The sequence below is a fragment of the Kwoniella dejecticola genome, chromosome 6 (genome assembly GCF_000512565.2).
Source record: "Kwoniella dejecticola CBS 10117 chromosome 6, complete sequence".
NCBI lineage: Eukaryota > Fungi > Basidiomycota > Tremellomycetes > Tremellales > Cryptococcaceae > Kwoniella > Kwoniella dejecticola.
The window spans coordinates 1,007,094-1,021,679 of record NC_089306.1 but is presented as its reverse complement, the minus strand read 5'-3'; the positions used below and the strand labels follow the sequence as shown (position 1 = coordinate 1,021,679).

Sequence of the window (14,586 nt, the reverse complement as noted above, 5' to 3'; positions counted from 1 at the left end):
AATGAAGAGATCGTCAAGATCTGAGTATCGTGGAACTTCGCTTCGTAAGACGAGTCCGAGTCGGGGGTGGAGTTTGCAAAAGAGCGATACGATTCGCCCTGCCCTAAAACCTGGTTGTCTAATCTGATAGCGCACGATTTTCCTATTCTGGCGATTCTATTCGGCTTCCTGACAATTGACCAAATTTTACTGAATCCAAGGGCATGTATGTTGGTATCGTATCGGCCGATAAGAGTATACGTCCTTGGCAAAGGCCAATCGAAAAGGTGAGTGTAAATCGCAAGATCTGAAGCTGCGGGCTATCTTGTAGGATGGACGTAGATGTGGAGCTTGATTTGCTTGATTGGAATCCTTTGTACGATGGGAGATGAGGACGATGTTATCGGCCGATGCTGCTAGATGAAGTGTAAAGGTAATCTGAATTTGCGAGTGATGAGTACTTGCTGCGAGTAGGGCGCTAAATCAGAGAGGACTAACGAATGATTCAGGGTAATACTCGTAATTCTTCCTTACTCGTACACAGGTACAAACGGAGGCAGTTTTTATCAGATAACCCAACTGTGCTGACCGACCTTACCACCGTACATCCCTGAGGTTCAGACAAGTGGGACTTATTGCGTTATTCGCCATTGGTCAACTTGAGCGATTCTTTCCGACACCCTGCTACTCTAGCCAATCAAACGATTCCTTTTCTCCAAGTGCATAAGTGCATGGCATGATCCAAGGTGAATCCATATCAGATAAAACTTCCCAATCGGATTGCCTGATTGATTGATTGATTGAATGGATGAATGAATGAATGAACGATTGATCGGGTTTTATTCCCGAAGAAATGCAATCTATGGCTATTGATCATCGCTCGCATATATAACACATTCACACCTGCCAAATCTTGCATCAGATCAGATCTTGTCATATAGTAGATGCATGTGATATATACTACTGTACAGTATACCTGATATGTTGTGAGGCTCGAATATCAGTCGATAAATGAGCCTGAAGTCTTGGACGGTTTATCGATACTCCTAGCAATGACGATATATTACATCCCCATACTCAGATGCACAACAAGAATAGCAAAAGGCAATTGCACATTCACTTTTACTACTGCTGTTGATACTACTATCATTTCTACTTCCCTGTATTGGTCGCCTTTCAAATAGCATATCCAAATTTCCTACCAGTACCATCAGGCGACCTATTCTGGCGAGATTGGGATTGTCCTCCTTGTCCTTCCCATTGATTCCTTAACTGTTCATCGTAATCATCTGCCCTATCTTGTTTTCTACTTCTCGAGGCTGGCGAGGAGATAGCAAAGACATCAGGTTCTTCCTGGAACGTATCAAAACTTCCCCTAACAGGACTCAAATCATTGACCATCATCATGCCCCCTCCCCCTTCGTAATTATTACCATCAATGTTTTGCCTACTCCCGGACACAGGCGAGGTTGGAGTTGTGGAAAGTAATGGTAAACTCGATCTTCGTTTCGTTCTTATCGTAGGCGATTTTATAGGTGATCCAGACCCCGACCCCGGACCAGATATCGATCCTGAACGAGATACTAAATTTGCAGAATTTTCTCCTGATAAACTAGCTCGTTTGACCTGTATCGAATCTTTGCTCATCCTCCTTATCTCCTTCTGGATCTCTTGTCCTATATTAGGTGAAGGTGGATGAGAGAAAGACGAAGGAGAATGCGAATTTGAATCTGAATTTGGTGGATATCCATCATAATTTGCAAAAGTCGGTGAAAGCTGTGCTTGCTGTTGTCCTTGCTGTTGTAGTTGGCGATGACCTGGATCGGAGAATTGTCTAAATAACATCGAATTTGGTCTATTTGCATTTCCATTCCCATTCGAGCCGTGCTCACGAAGACTGCCAAACGTCCTAGTAGGTGGTGTAGGTGAATTCCCAATATTGATTAGATTGTTTTGTTGAAGATTGGCACCCGGATACGGGTTTGGTGATGGCGGATAAGAAAACACAGATCTAGGTGTATGACTTCCAGAATTCGGCCCATCACTGATTGACAAATTAGGTGATCTCGAGAAATCCTTCTGGGGACTAAATGTCAAAGCAGCTTGATAATCTCCTCTTTCGTCCGCGTATCCGTAACCCTCATTGGTATTATCCATCTTCGAGAAATGATCGATCAGACTGGTCTGTCTCGTAGAGGATGATTTTCCTTTAGATTTCTGAGGTAGAGGTACCGATACTCCGAATCCTAAATTTTCCTGCTCCTGCCGTTGGTGTTGTTTTTTCTCTACCCGACTTTCTTTTCGATCTTTCCGACGTCTCACACCTAATTCTCTTTTCAAGTGACCCGTTATCCAAGCTTCTCGGATAATCTCCGAATCTTTAGGAAGATAACTCTGCTTGAAGGCAGAGACGAACCATCTGGGTCCAACAGCGATGGCCCAAGTAATACCGATCGTAGCCCAGAATGTGAATGTCGAATATATCACTTCTACCGTCCCCGAAAAGGGGAGTACGGCGAGATAAGAGTAGATCGGGATCCAGATATACACAAGCAATGTCGACAAAATGATGATAACCCAGGTAATTACGGTCCAATATCGACTGTTGATCCCGACGTACGAATTCGCGGCTAACACACCGGCGGCAGCGATAGCAGTTCCAAGATCGTATAAACAGTTCGTATCCCTACCGCTCGATGACCAGCTTTCTCCTGCGCCATAGGCCAAGAAAGGGATGAAGAATATGACGGCAGATTGATAGAGACCATCAGCCATGTAAAGCCAGAATCGAGTTCGAGTATATTCGATACCGGCTATTCCCCTTTTATACAATTGCGGGAAAGCCATGGCTGCTTTGGCGTTGACGTCTTGATCGAAAGCTCCCATCACGGCGACGGGTAACGAAGTGTAGAAGAGGTTGTACATCAAGAGGAAGGTGTACTCGAACAGATAAGTCGCGTCGAATGAACTGAAAATGAAGAACCAGAACATGGAAACAGTGAAGATGGCGTTCTTGTAGAAAAAGCTACGAAGAGGATCAGCAATGCACATCCTATGCGGTGCTAAGGTACTTACTTGGCGTGCATATTGGCCACTCTGACGTACGACCATCTTCCATGAACCAGCAGGAGTCGTGTCAAGAACCTGAACTGCCCAAAGGCATAATCGGCAGACATGGCAGCTTGAGAACCTTCTAAACCGTATAACCCGATGCCGATATTTGCTTCCTGAATCATCGCTACATCGTTCGCACCATCACCTATGGAAAGGGTCATAGCGTTGCATCCTTCTTTGACCTGTTCAAGCGTCATCAGCTTACAATCTTTCAGGCAGCCGGAAGCAACAGGAAGACAAGCTTACTAGTCTGACAGTCAGAGCCTTTTGAGAAGGAGAAACTCTGCAACAAATGACGGCGGAACACTGGGTACCCAAACTCAAGAATAACCCCTTGAGACTAGGTTGTAAAGCATATCTAAGACTTTCGCCGTCGATCACTACCGCAAAAGTCGCACTGCTGTTCATCCCAGGATTGAAGATCTTGCCTGAAGCTGGTGTGGTAGGTGGTGGTCCGATGACGGAAGCGATTTTGTTGAGTCCAGCTTCGATCTGTGCTCTGGCTCCATCCGCCGAGTCTGCAGATATGATCATGACTTCCATGTCATTAGTCAAGAGATTACACGAATAACCGATTTCGATCGCCGTCTGCAGCTTATCTCCAGTCAGGATCCAGAGCTTGATCCCTGCTCGATGCAACATGGCGATGGAGTTGGGTACACCTTCTTGTAGTTTGTCTTCTAATGCGGTAGCTCCCAAAATCGTCAAAGAATGCTCTACCAATTCACAAGCTTTCTCAATTTCGCCTTCTCGATCGACCGTAGCCGCCGCAGCTGCATCATATTTCTTCGACCACTCAGCGAATTCGGTTTCAGATAACTCCCGATAAGCTATACACAGAGTTCGCAAACCTCCATTGGCAAAAGTTTCTAAATCTTTCAGAGTCGTTTGTTTGAGGGCTTCATCATGATTTGGATCCAATCGTTGGTATATGACACTGTCCGCTCCCTTACAATACAGGATAATTCTTCCATCGGGGCTTCTTGCTACCACACTCATCCTCTTTCTGCTACTATTGAACTCAAGCAATTTCAAGGGCGTCCATCGTTCGGGAGAGCCAGGAACCTCAATGTCAAGCGAGTTGTTGTTTTTGTTGATGAAGGGGAATCCTACATCTCGCGCAGCAGCCACAAGCGCAGCCTCATCCGGGGATTCAGCTTTGTAGTCTAATTCATAGGGTTTAGCGGGATCGGGCGCATCAGATAGAACTGAATGGCAGATGGCTAACGCCCGGAAGAAGTCGATAATATGATGTTGAAGTGGGTCAGAGGGATTTGCCATATGGTCGACAAGATTGGGAGCGATGAGGGTAAGTTTGTCTTCTCGGAGGTATTTATTCCGGATGGTATGCTTCATCATCTTCAGCATTTTCGCCTTGAGCTCATTCAACTCCACTTCTTGGTCTTCCATTGCCGGTCCGGTTTCTTGGCCATCTCGTTTGGCGGCACCCATCATAGCTTCAGTCATACCTTCACCAAAGATGACGCCTTGGATCGAGCATTTTTTGAACTCCATGACGTTTTGCGTCAATGTACCAGTCTTGTCCGAGAAGACATACTCTATCTGACCGAGATCGTCCGAGATATTCCAAGTCTTCGGCACACATGGTGTATCATCTGCGTTTTCCCGTAAGCTGTGATGTTAACGTTCACTTCAGATCCACTTACATGGCTCATAGTACATCTCGACATCCTGAAAGATGAAGTATGCCTGGATGGTTTTGACGATCTCCACAGTGATGTACAGGGAGATAGGCACGATATTCTGAAAGACGATGAGGCAGGAGAAGAAGATGATAACGGAATCGAGGTAAATGTTGTCACTAGCTTCAGCCCCAGGTTCGTAAGATTCGGCACTCGTGCTAGTAAGCGATCTATACCAGCCATCTGTGTTTACCCTGTCAGCTTGTTTGCGCGAGCGAATGTATCAAGGTAAGTCTCACGCAGTAAAGCAGTCGTCAAACACAAGATGAACAGAATTATAAAGTTCATCACGACATTGAAATTCGTTTCTTTTTCAATCTTACTTCGCTTCGACCTATTAATTGCCATCAGATCAGCGGACAACGCTCATGAATGATGATTGCGGGACTTACGGAGTATCACCACCATTGAGCATAATTTTGGTATCCGCACCAGTATAAGCGACCATTCCAATCACCCATTTTGTATTCCTCAAAGAACAGCCTCTGAGCAATAACTCATTTATCGTTATACCTTCCGCTTGTTCTTCGGCTTTGCCATAGGGATCCGCAGGCGTATACCGGAGGACACCATTATACGTGTAGAGATTCGCGTGAGGAGGTTCAGAGTCGATTATGAATCTGGCATGTTGCAGGTCTTCCTCAGACTGTATTGACGAGGTGGCTTTCAGGGGTCTTCGAATCTTAAGATTGGTCTCTCCGTCCAGATTTTTGGTTTCGACAAAACACAGGTTATCGGGGTTGGAAGTGGAAAGTACTATTATGTCCGCTGGGACTTGTTCGTTGTCCCTCAAAAGGACTAGATCACCGACTTCCAGCTTTTTCCTAAGAACAGCCCTTTGCGTCAAAAAATCGTTCCGTGACAGAAGTCTGACGTTCCCGGCACAGAGAGGTAAAAATGCTTCACTTACCATAAAGTCCTCTCCCACTGTGCACTGCCCGACGTTGGTCTATTCCAGTCTACGACACCGTTACTCCGCCTCGAAGCCATGCTAGGCACACTTGACGTTTTCCTCAACATCAAAGATTGTCTAAATCCTTCTGAATCAGGTAAATTGGGTGTTGCGTCCGTGATGTTGAGCGAAGGTATGACCGTCGACGGCATGGTGGAAAGAGGATACGATTCTTTGTCCACAATGACTACATCTAATTCTTCCTGGGGATCTTGGTCCAGCGCTTTTTGGCTGTCTTCCATCATGATTTGATTGCCTGCGCTGCCCTCTCGCTCCCTTAGCTTCTTCACTCCCTTCGACGTCTTACCAGGAGCTATAACAGGCACAAATCCGAGTCAGCTCAACACTCCTCATTCATTCATTTCTGACGGAACCGCCTGCTGCATCCTGTTTTTCTTCTCTTCTCCGCAGACCGCCCTCAGATCTCCATCTCTGCCGCTGTATCTCTGCCGCTGCTAATTAGACGAACAATAGTCCGCTGAGTTGCCTACTGTCTCAATGCTAATCTTGAGGGGGAAATCTGGCTCCATTGACTCACCAAGACCGATATTCAACATCTTCTCAAACCAGTTCCTAGGATCTTTCGGCTGATTCCAATTCCTCCAAGACCCCGCCAACTTGGTCGTTGCCGAATTATTGACCTGATCATCTAATTTCGATCTCCTCCAATCTTCTATCCCATCTTTGATCGCCGTCATCCCCAGAATAGCTAAGAGCGGTAACATCCCAATCTGCGCATTTGGCGCTCCAAAGACGCTGAACAGCTGGATGATCACACAGAACAGGAAGTATATATTTGCTACTCTTCTGAACTGTTCAAACAGGTTCTTCGGTATGAAGGTGATCAAAGTATATTTCGTGGTCTTCACTTTATTCCTGACGTATCGTATTATCGGATCTCCTTTGCCATTGAGCAGGTCTTTGGGTAAGTGAATATTTACGTATATTGTTCTTCTTGGTGGTGGTGCTTTAGCTTTCCCTTTCCCTTTGCCTTTACCTTTTATCTTATCGCTCAGCGAGATATCAGGTGGAGCAGCAGGAGAAGACACCTCCGACGGCGGACCCGGTATAAGTGAGTTCTTCTTGGGTGATGTAGTTGTTGACGAAGAACCGAAATCTGAGCCTCCTTCGGTATGAGCAGTGGTCACTGTACCTCTCCGACTATTTGATCCGCCTACTTCAGAAGCCAAGTCCTCCCTATCGTCCTCTTCTAACACGTCTTTCTTCTTCGAAGCTTTCTTGCTACTGCTTGTGCTGGCGGACACTTTTCTCCTCATACTTCGGAACAGCCGTCTTCGCTTCGCACGCTTCTCAGCTAAGGCTTCTGATTTGATAGATTCCGCCAAGACCGAATGTGCCGTTCGCACGGTACGCAGACGTAGTTCCGGATCAATAGACTGGGGGTCGAAGACATCGTCATCGGTGTCGTCTACATTCAGGTAAGATTGAGCGGGAGGTTGAGCTGATTGATATTGATGAGGATTGAGTCGAGCTGTCGAAGAGGATGCTTCCATGTCGTAAGAGGATGAAGAGGATGCGTAACGGGTAGAATCATAGGGTGCTTGTAGGTGGGACATGGTGTCGATGGTCTAAAGAGTGTGATGTGTGTAAATGAGTGTGGGTATGGTACTGTGCGGATAAGGATCCATCAGTTTTATGACTTAGAGCTGAGTCATGTAGAAGGCCACTCACCGATTATCTGGATGTCAGAGAATGCAGCTTCATCGATGAAGCAATCTGGCAATTTACTTTACTCTAATCTTGACGAGTTGAACTTTTGAGGAGGTGAGTGATGAGGTATGAGGCGTAGATAGGCGACGTGGTAACCAACAGGGACTTTGTTCAAGTTCTCTCGGCACACACGCAACCCAGCCTTCTCCACATCTATCGGCGGCAGATGATATAATGTACAGTAAGGTGAATTCACACACAGACCACCGCGTGATGTCTTTCCCTGTCCTTATCCTGATAACCTCTACGCAACGGAGCTCAGACCTTCAATTGTACTTTGCAGTGGTCGTTCCTGTTACTGTTCTGTCGAGAGACCTCGGTCGTCAAGATAAGAGAAGACCCGAAAGAGGGGTTTTTAGTATTTGGACGAAGGGTCGGTGAAAGCGGGTTGTCGAAAGTCTGATCACTTGAGCCGAACAGCTGTTTGTCGTGTCCTTATGAGGATATTGTTCCGGTGTTACTACTAATGACTGATGAACGGACCTTTGGCGATATGAATATGATCGATGAATGGTCTTGAAGGATATGTTGATGAATGGAAGTGCGCTCGTAGTTGTATCGTCCTCTGTCTCTTGTCACACAGCAGAATCAAACTTGTCAAAGGATGATTACTCGTGGCAGAGACAACGTGTCGTGATGCTTTGATCGTGATGTGCGCCAATCCGTATCACTCTGTCTTTTGATCTCCCGACCTCTATCTTCGTCGTAGTGCGTGATTGTCGGTCAAAACGTAGCAACGATGCAATGTAGTCAATACTGATTGATGCCTGACTCAATCCGTCATCCAGTCATCCAGTCATCCGGCCGCATCTGCACATAATTATAAGTGCAGTGCAAATTAAAGCAAAAAGGTGAAGAACATTTCCTAATCCTCGGAGCGGCATTCAGGAACCTTGACGCCTAACGCCTAACGTACACGTACTCGTGTAAGTTACTCGTATAACAGTCGCGTCTCACCGTACGAGTGATTTTTACTAGATGGACTCAGTAAGCCATCGGATAACTTACCCTTATCAACTACGTATACATCTTACTCTTAACTTATCGGCTCCGAACTCAGGCTCAAGCAAAGACGCGTCTCAGGCCGCCGGGCACATAAGTTACTGCAATAGGCCCTGCAGGAGTAGTAGAGGAAGCACAAAACATCAAGAATTCATCATGCATCCTACATAAATTGATTCATACATTCATACGGACCAAGCAGCCAGCGTGCGCACAATGCACACCACCACTATCACTATGCATAATGCATCGGATAGATGGACTTGTACAACAGTTCAGGTTCATGTGATAACAAGATGCTAGAGCAATACTACATTGAGATCCGACGCCATGCAAAGATCAATGCTATCCTTCGTTCTTTCCGGGCTTCGTACATGCCTCTCATCCCAAAAGGACGATGACTGTCGAAGTCCCAGGTCCTGAGCATCCTTCAGCTCCTCATTGCCCAGATGTTCTATCCTCCTTTGCTCACTTGTCGGATTCTCTTCCTTTTCTTCTTCTTCTTGTGCTTGAGGATTTCGTGGTGGCGTAAAAGGTTTGAGGCTATCCAAGAACTTCAAGAATCCCGCTCTTCCTTCCCAACCAGTCTTCTTGGCAATCTCATCCAGATTCACCTCTTTCCCATTTTTGATATCAATCAACACCCTAGCTCCGATCACACCTTTATCCCAGACTTGATGCTTCTCGTATTTCTCTTTCATGAGTCTTCTCCAGGCAGACTCGGTGTTGTACGCTTCGGTAAGTCGATTGTGCATAGCTAGATTGACCATCAATCTTCCAGCCATACTTGACTTGATCAAGATCTTCTCCTTGACACAAGCGTTGAAGATCGACAATGCAGATTCAAGATACCCAGAATCAATCAAAGAACGCATCATCGTCGATATCGTCCTAGCATTCGGTTTGATACCCCTGTTGATCATTTCTTTGTATAGGTAGATTGCGTAACTCAGACTTTCCGCATGATTCAGAGTACCGGTGGTAGTATCCGATATTCTTCTTGAAGAAGTTACTAGATAGGATAAGACAGTATTGTAATTCTTGATAGAGTTCTCGTTGGTGCTCATCTGTTCAAGTAAATGGAAAATCTTGATTCGGTCTTGGGGATTTGTCGATTTCGATAATTGACCAACGATGATTTCCACTACACTGGAACTGAGGGGTTTACCTTCAGATAACCTCTGTGCCAGATCTAAAGCAAGTTGGGTATCTCTTACTCCGCCCTGCGTCAGACCTTGGACTAGAGCTAAGATCAAGGGAGAGGTGGAACCGTATTTCGACCACAAGTAATCTTTGATATGTCTTTCCAACAACACTGCTCTTGAAGGGCTCGCTTTCAACCCAATAGCCCGAATGAGCATCAACGCGTCCGTCCGGCGGATAGGCACACCATCAGCCATCAAGTCGGTGTAGAGGCGAGATGCGAAATGCAGGTGAAGATTTGGGGAGGTCAGTGAATATCTGAATAGCTTTTGCCAAGAAGAGACGTTTTGCCGGGACCACACGAAAGGAGGGGAACTCGATCGGGCATATTGGTATATCTTTCTGGAGAGAATGTAACCTTCAGATGAAGGTACAGTTGAGATAATCAATCGGAATAAAGCGATGATAGATTCCGAAGGTAAGGCTGGGGTGATTTGAGCTTCATGGAGTGTTCGGACATATCGGATGATCATTTTGTCGATATCTTCTGAATGAACAGCCGATCGCTTGGCTTTTTGCAAGGCAACAGTCAGAGACGAGATCAAAGCATTACAATCACTCTCTTTGTGTTGGATCGCTAATTCGAATAGTTTGATGGCCGTGTCCAGCTTCACGATCACCTCCAATTTGGAAGACATCGCTACTGATATTCCTCTTGCTATGAGCCCGCCCGCACCCAGCTGATTGGACTGTAACAAATCTAAAGCTTTCTCCACTCGAGATCTTCCTCTTCTCGAAGCTATGTCTAATGCTTCATATAGTGTCGCAGAGGTATTCGAGATAGGCTCAATGCCGAGATCTTCTAAGATAGCAACGATTCTAATCCGCAGTACTTCGAGTCCATCTGAGCCATCGTGGGAGTGAAAATGACCTAGTCTCCTGATCGTTTTCAGCAAGTGATTGATCTTGATGTCCACTCCTTTGGCTATACACCATACCAAATTCCGTAAAGATCTTTCTATGCCTTTTAAATTTGATTTATTCGCAGTGGTAAGGATTTCACCTATATAATGACCTAATCCTACTGCTCCGCCGTTCTTGACCATACTCAAAGCTAACTCTTCTATACTATTGATCTGCGCAAGCTGTTCGGGTCTACTTGTCTTGCGAAGTCTTACCAAGATAGCATGATGTATTCCGAGCCATCCTCTCCTTATTTCATGAGGGATGTGTTTTGTCGGTAAAATTTCCTCCAGGGTCGAGTATACTTTTCTAATAATTCTATAAATTTCGTCTTTCTGCTCCTGGCTCGATCTGGGATCTCTAAACCGCCTTGCTCCCAGTCTGAATACTTTGATCAAACTTTCCGATCCGATCTCCGATAATGACATCCTGCATTTCTTCGCTAACCGTAACAAAGCTTTCACCCTATTCCAGGCTCTAGGTTGCTGGGTATGATCCGCTTGATGAATCAACAAAGATCTAAACGCCTCGTCCGGGATATATGGTCTGAGTGTTGGATGGAGAGATTGATATATGGTCCACGATTCGTCAGGGCCCGAAGAATATATCGACAGGGAGAGTATCTCGAGATGCCGCTTCAACGGGAATGAGTTCGGGGAGTAAGGGAGAGAAGGAGGTAATGGCAGATGAGGCGACTTGAATATTTGTTTTTGCCGACCAGAGATTGAGGAAGCTTGATCGATATGCTCTTCATTGTATGAGTCTACCTGAGCGATCGTTGCGTTCTTCTTGGAATACTGTTGGAGCTGAATTGCCGGAGCATTCGATGTGTTAGAGTCGAAGAATGTACGCCGTGGGATGCTATTCTGACTAGCGCTTGAAGAAAACCACTTGGAACAACCTGGTAGGTTCGGATCATGTCGAATCGGGCAGTGGGCAGGGGAAGCTTTCAGGGTTGGTCTGGAAGTATTGATCAGTATGCGCGACGACGAAGATAGTAATGGTCTGGATGTCGTCTTCAGGTAAGTGACGACCTTGACCTTATTTGACATGGTTCATTCGGAAGTCTGCGACATGTCATGTCTCCATTCAGCATCCTTAATTCCGCAACCTAACTCAACCGGGGATCGCGGGGGAGCTCACGTTATATCTGTCTGAGGTCTGTCATTCCGTTCCGCCTTCTCTATGCGCCTTGAAGGTCTCTATGCGGTAGATGTCTATCTGTCGATATGCCAACGAAAGATCAATCAATCTGGTAACTCGCATAAACCGTCCAACTTTTTGCTCGGTTCAAGCAACTTATCCGAATTAGGCGTGGGAGGAGAGACAACAGAGATCAGCCGGTAGGTGCGCTAGTGGCAAGCACTGCACTGTGGATTTAAAGCTCAGACCTCCACTCTAGTTGACCACTTGTATACTCATCGATTTCACCACATCTCTTCCCCCTCCTCCTCATTTCCTCTTCCTCTTCCTCTTCTCTTTGATATTTCCATTCTTACTCTGTTCTATATGAAAGCTCATATGGTACAATCGCAGTGGTGACCTCAACCTTCGCTGTTCGTCAAGGTAAGTTCCGAGCAACACACTGCCGTCATCTTTCCCTTCGAGTAGGCCGTTGTAAGACATTCGGCGTCTCTCCTTTCATCAGTCTCGTTTGCTCCTCTTTTCCTTCTTCTTCACCTTCATTCCTTGACTAGTGGGCCATCTCGCTCTATCACTACTCTCAAGGATTGAGTCCAGCATGTCAACGTGTCTCGTTGTCTGCTCAAATCAGGTTGTCAACTTCCATTTGCCATTTTTCATCTGCCTTTTCCTTCACCTTCGTGAAGCCACGCCAACCTTTTCTCCCTTACTGGTACTTCTGGGCAGTAACGGCTACAGATGACGTACTTACTACTCTTTCAAATCCACAGAAGGACATGTCTGTTGTCCTCTACGATAAGAAGAAGACCATCAATCGATTTATTGACGTAATTGGTCCCGAGCCGAAATCTCACGTCAGCTCGTATCAGGTCATCAAGTACAACTTCAATTGTCCTCCTGACCTGCTCTTACGATCGAGTCTCTTCGATCCGCTAGCTCTCACAGGTCGGATCTCTCCCATCGAGGATCTCGATCTCACGCCAGGACAAAGCCAGACAGATATCATGATTCCACCAACAAATACCAATCAACCGGTCACCGTGTCGAAGGATCCTCGAGTTGATCTCAAAAGGGAAAAGACCATGGCTCCTCAGCCTTCACAGCACCATCCGGCCATCCAAGGTCCTGGTCCTGAAATTCAAGGGGTGTCGTCGAGCACTAAATCGGCTATGCCCTCGAATAACAATACAAGCGCACATCCCAAGGGTAAAGGCGATGAATCCAAGGATTTTGCCGGCTCATCGGTCAATCCTAAGAAGCAAGGCAATCAGGGTACACTGCCTCCGAACAAGCTCGATCAAAGCGGAACGGCCTCATCCGCTTCTGCATCTCATTATGAAGGCGGGTCAGGTAAGTTCCTCAAGTTTGCCGAATGCACTCATCTGATTCGGTCACATAGGAGCCTTCATAGGTGCCATCTCGGCGCATCAAGGTAACAAAGCTTTTGAACCTGCTTCTCACCATCATAAGCCCAAAGATGGAGGCGATCCGAACGCAATCAGACCAGTATGTGTGTTTGCGACTTTAGGCGTGGACCACAAGCTGACACTCGGGATGTCAGGGCTTCCAACAGCGCGCCGCTGATCCCAGAATTGGTGGTGTCAAACAGAAAATCCCGCCTTCCAATGGAATCTCAGTGAAGTCCCTTCGGCAGCCGAACCATACAGAAGAATTTGATAAGCTCGCGGAAGACTACGACGACTTCAGTAACGCTACCATGGACGGTCTCGATCCTAGAGATTTCAACGACGATCATGAAGAATATGACACCTTTGTTACTGACCAACACGATGCTCGTTACCCCTTTGCAGGGGCTAGCGGAAAGCTAGCTACAGACCCCAGCGCCTTCGCTCATGCCGGGCCAAACAAAACTCAATCCAGGTCATTCCACATCCCCGGATTCAACGGCATTCGTCCGAGAGAAACGCAAAGAAAAACCCCAGCTACCGGTCATCACCCGTCTGATCAGCCACAATATACGACCACTGCTTTCAAAAGTCAATCTCAGCTATTTGAAAAGACCGTTCCCACTCAACATTATCAGAACTTCATCGCTCAGAATGGTCAGGGAGCGCAGCGAAGCCTATACGGCCCATCGCGAGTTTCTAACGTTCAAGCAATGCATGACGGTCCAATCGCTCCGCAGACTCCCCAAAGAAATGCTTCAAATCAGCAACACGCAAGCGCTTTCGATTTTACTCCCTCCACAAAGGTTAGATCTTAAACGATTCCCTTTGCCAGCACGAAACTGATTCAATGGCTGGTCCAGCATTCGCAGATCGAGGAATTATCAGAACCCGAACCCGAAGCACGATTCCAAATCCCGGAAGAACTCGACAATCATTACAGCTTGATTGACATGTCTGACAAGCGTGAAGAGCTCTTCGAGGCCGTACTGCAGACTACCATGAACCAAGCATGGCAGCCCACCTGGGAGCACGTCAAAGGTGAATTACGCTTTCACTGGCTATAACTGTAACGAGTACAGATGCTAACGCTCTGGCAATTCAGCTGCCCATAATGCTGCGAGTCGCACCCTGAACGACTGTAACAAGCAGTACAACGAAACTGAAATGGGTAAGGCTGATCTAAGGAAGAGCGATGTATCAGTGACAGAGCGAACTGACCGCTACTTATTGTCTCCATTAGCGTTACGACAACTTGTAGCTATCAAGGATAATGAGCTCAAGCGAAAGATCGGTCTCACCGAGAGATATGGCGAAGCCGGGGACGGGCTTGCGCAACAATGCCAATTTATGCAGCATGCCACCAGGAACGGTATCAAGCGAAGGAGATTTGGGGTGGATGTGGAGTAGACGGTTTATCCAATCCGAAACAGGGCCATGTGAAAGGTGG

The 14,586-nt window shown here is 46.5% G+C and overlaps 3 protein-coding genes across 3 annotated transcripts; 1 reads left to right on the top strand and 2 right to left on the bottom strand.

Annotated features, from left to right (window-relative positions):
* Positions 1 to 1,155: 1,155 nt before the first annotated feature.
* I303_105252 (uncharacterized protein) lies at positions 1,156 to 7,325 on the bottom strand (the record flags this gene model as incomplete). Its single annotated transcript, XM_018408593.1, has 8 exons — positions 1,156 to 3,004; positions 3,055 to 3,275; positions 3,340 to 4,709; positions 4,761 to 4,979; positions 5,036 to 5,130; positions 5,189 to 5,620; positions 5,707 to 6,061; positions 6,287 to 7,325. 8 exons carry the CDS (start codon positions 7,323 to 7,325, stop codon positions 1,156 to 1,158), a joined length of 5,580 nt encoding a protein of 1,859 aa, XP_018262284.1.
* A 1,537-nt stretch (positions 7,326 to 8,862) lies between these two features.
* I303_105251 (uncharacterized protein) lies at positions 8,863 to 11,639 on the bottom strand (the record flags this gene model as incomplete). Its single annotated transcript, XM_018408594.1, has 2 exons — positions 8,863 to 8,900; positions 8,954 to 11,639. 2 exons carry the CDS (start codon positions 11,637 to 11,639, stop codon positions 8,863 to 8,865), a joined length of 2,724 nt encoding a protein of 907 aa, XP_018262285.1.
* Positions 11,640 to 12,506: 867 nt separating this feature from the next.
* On the top strand, positions 12,507 to 14,546 carry I303_105250 (uncharacterized protein; the record flags this gene model as incomplete). The annotated part of the gene is made up of 6 exons (XM_018408595.1): positions 12,507 to 13,080; positions 13,130 to 13,236; positions 13,292 to 13,942; positions 14,000 to 14,177; positions 14,242 to 14,307; positions 14,380 to 14,546. 6 exons carry the CDS (start codon positions 12,507 to 12,509, stop codon positions 14,544 to 14,546), a joined length of 1,743 nt encoding a protein of 580 aa, XP_018262286.1.
* Between the last annotated feature and the right edge of the window lie 40 nt (positions 14,547 to 14,586).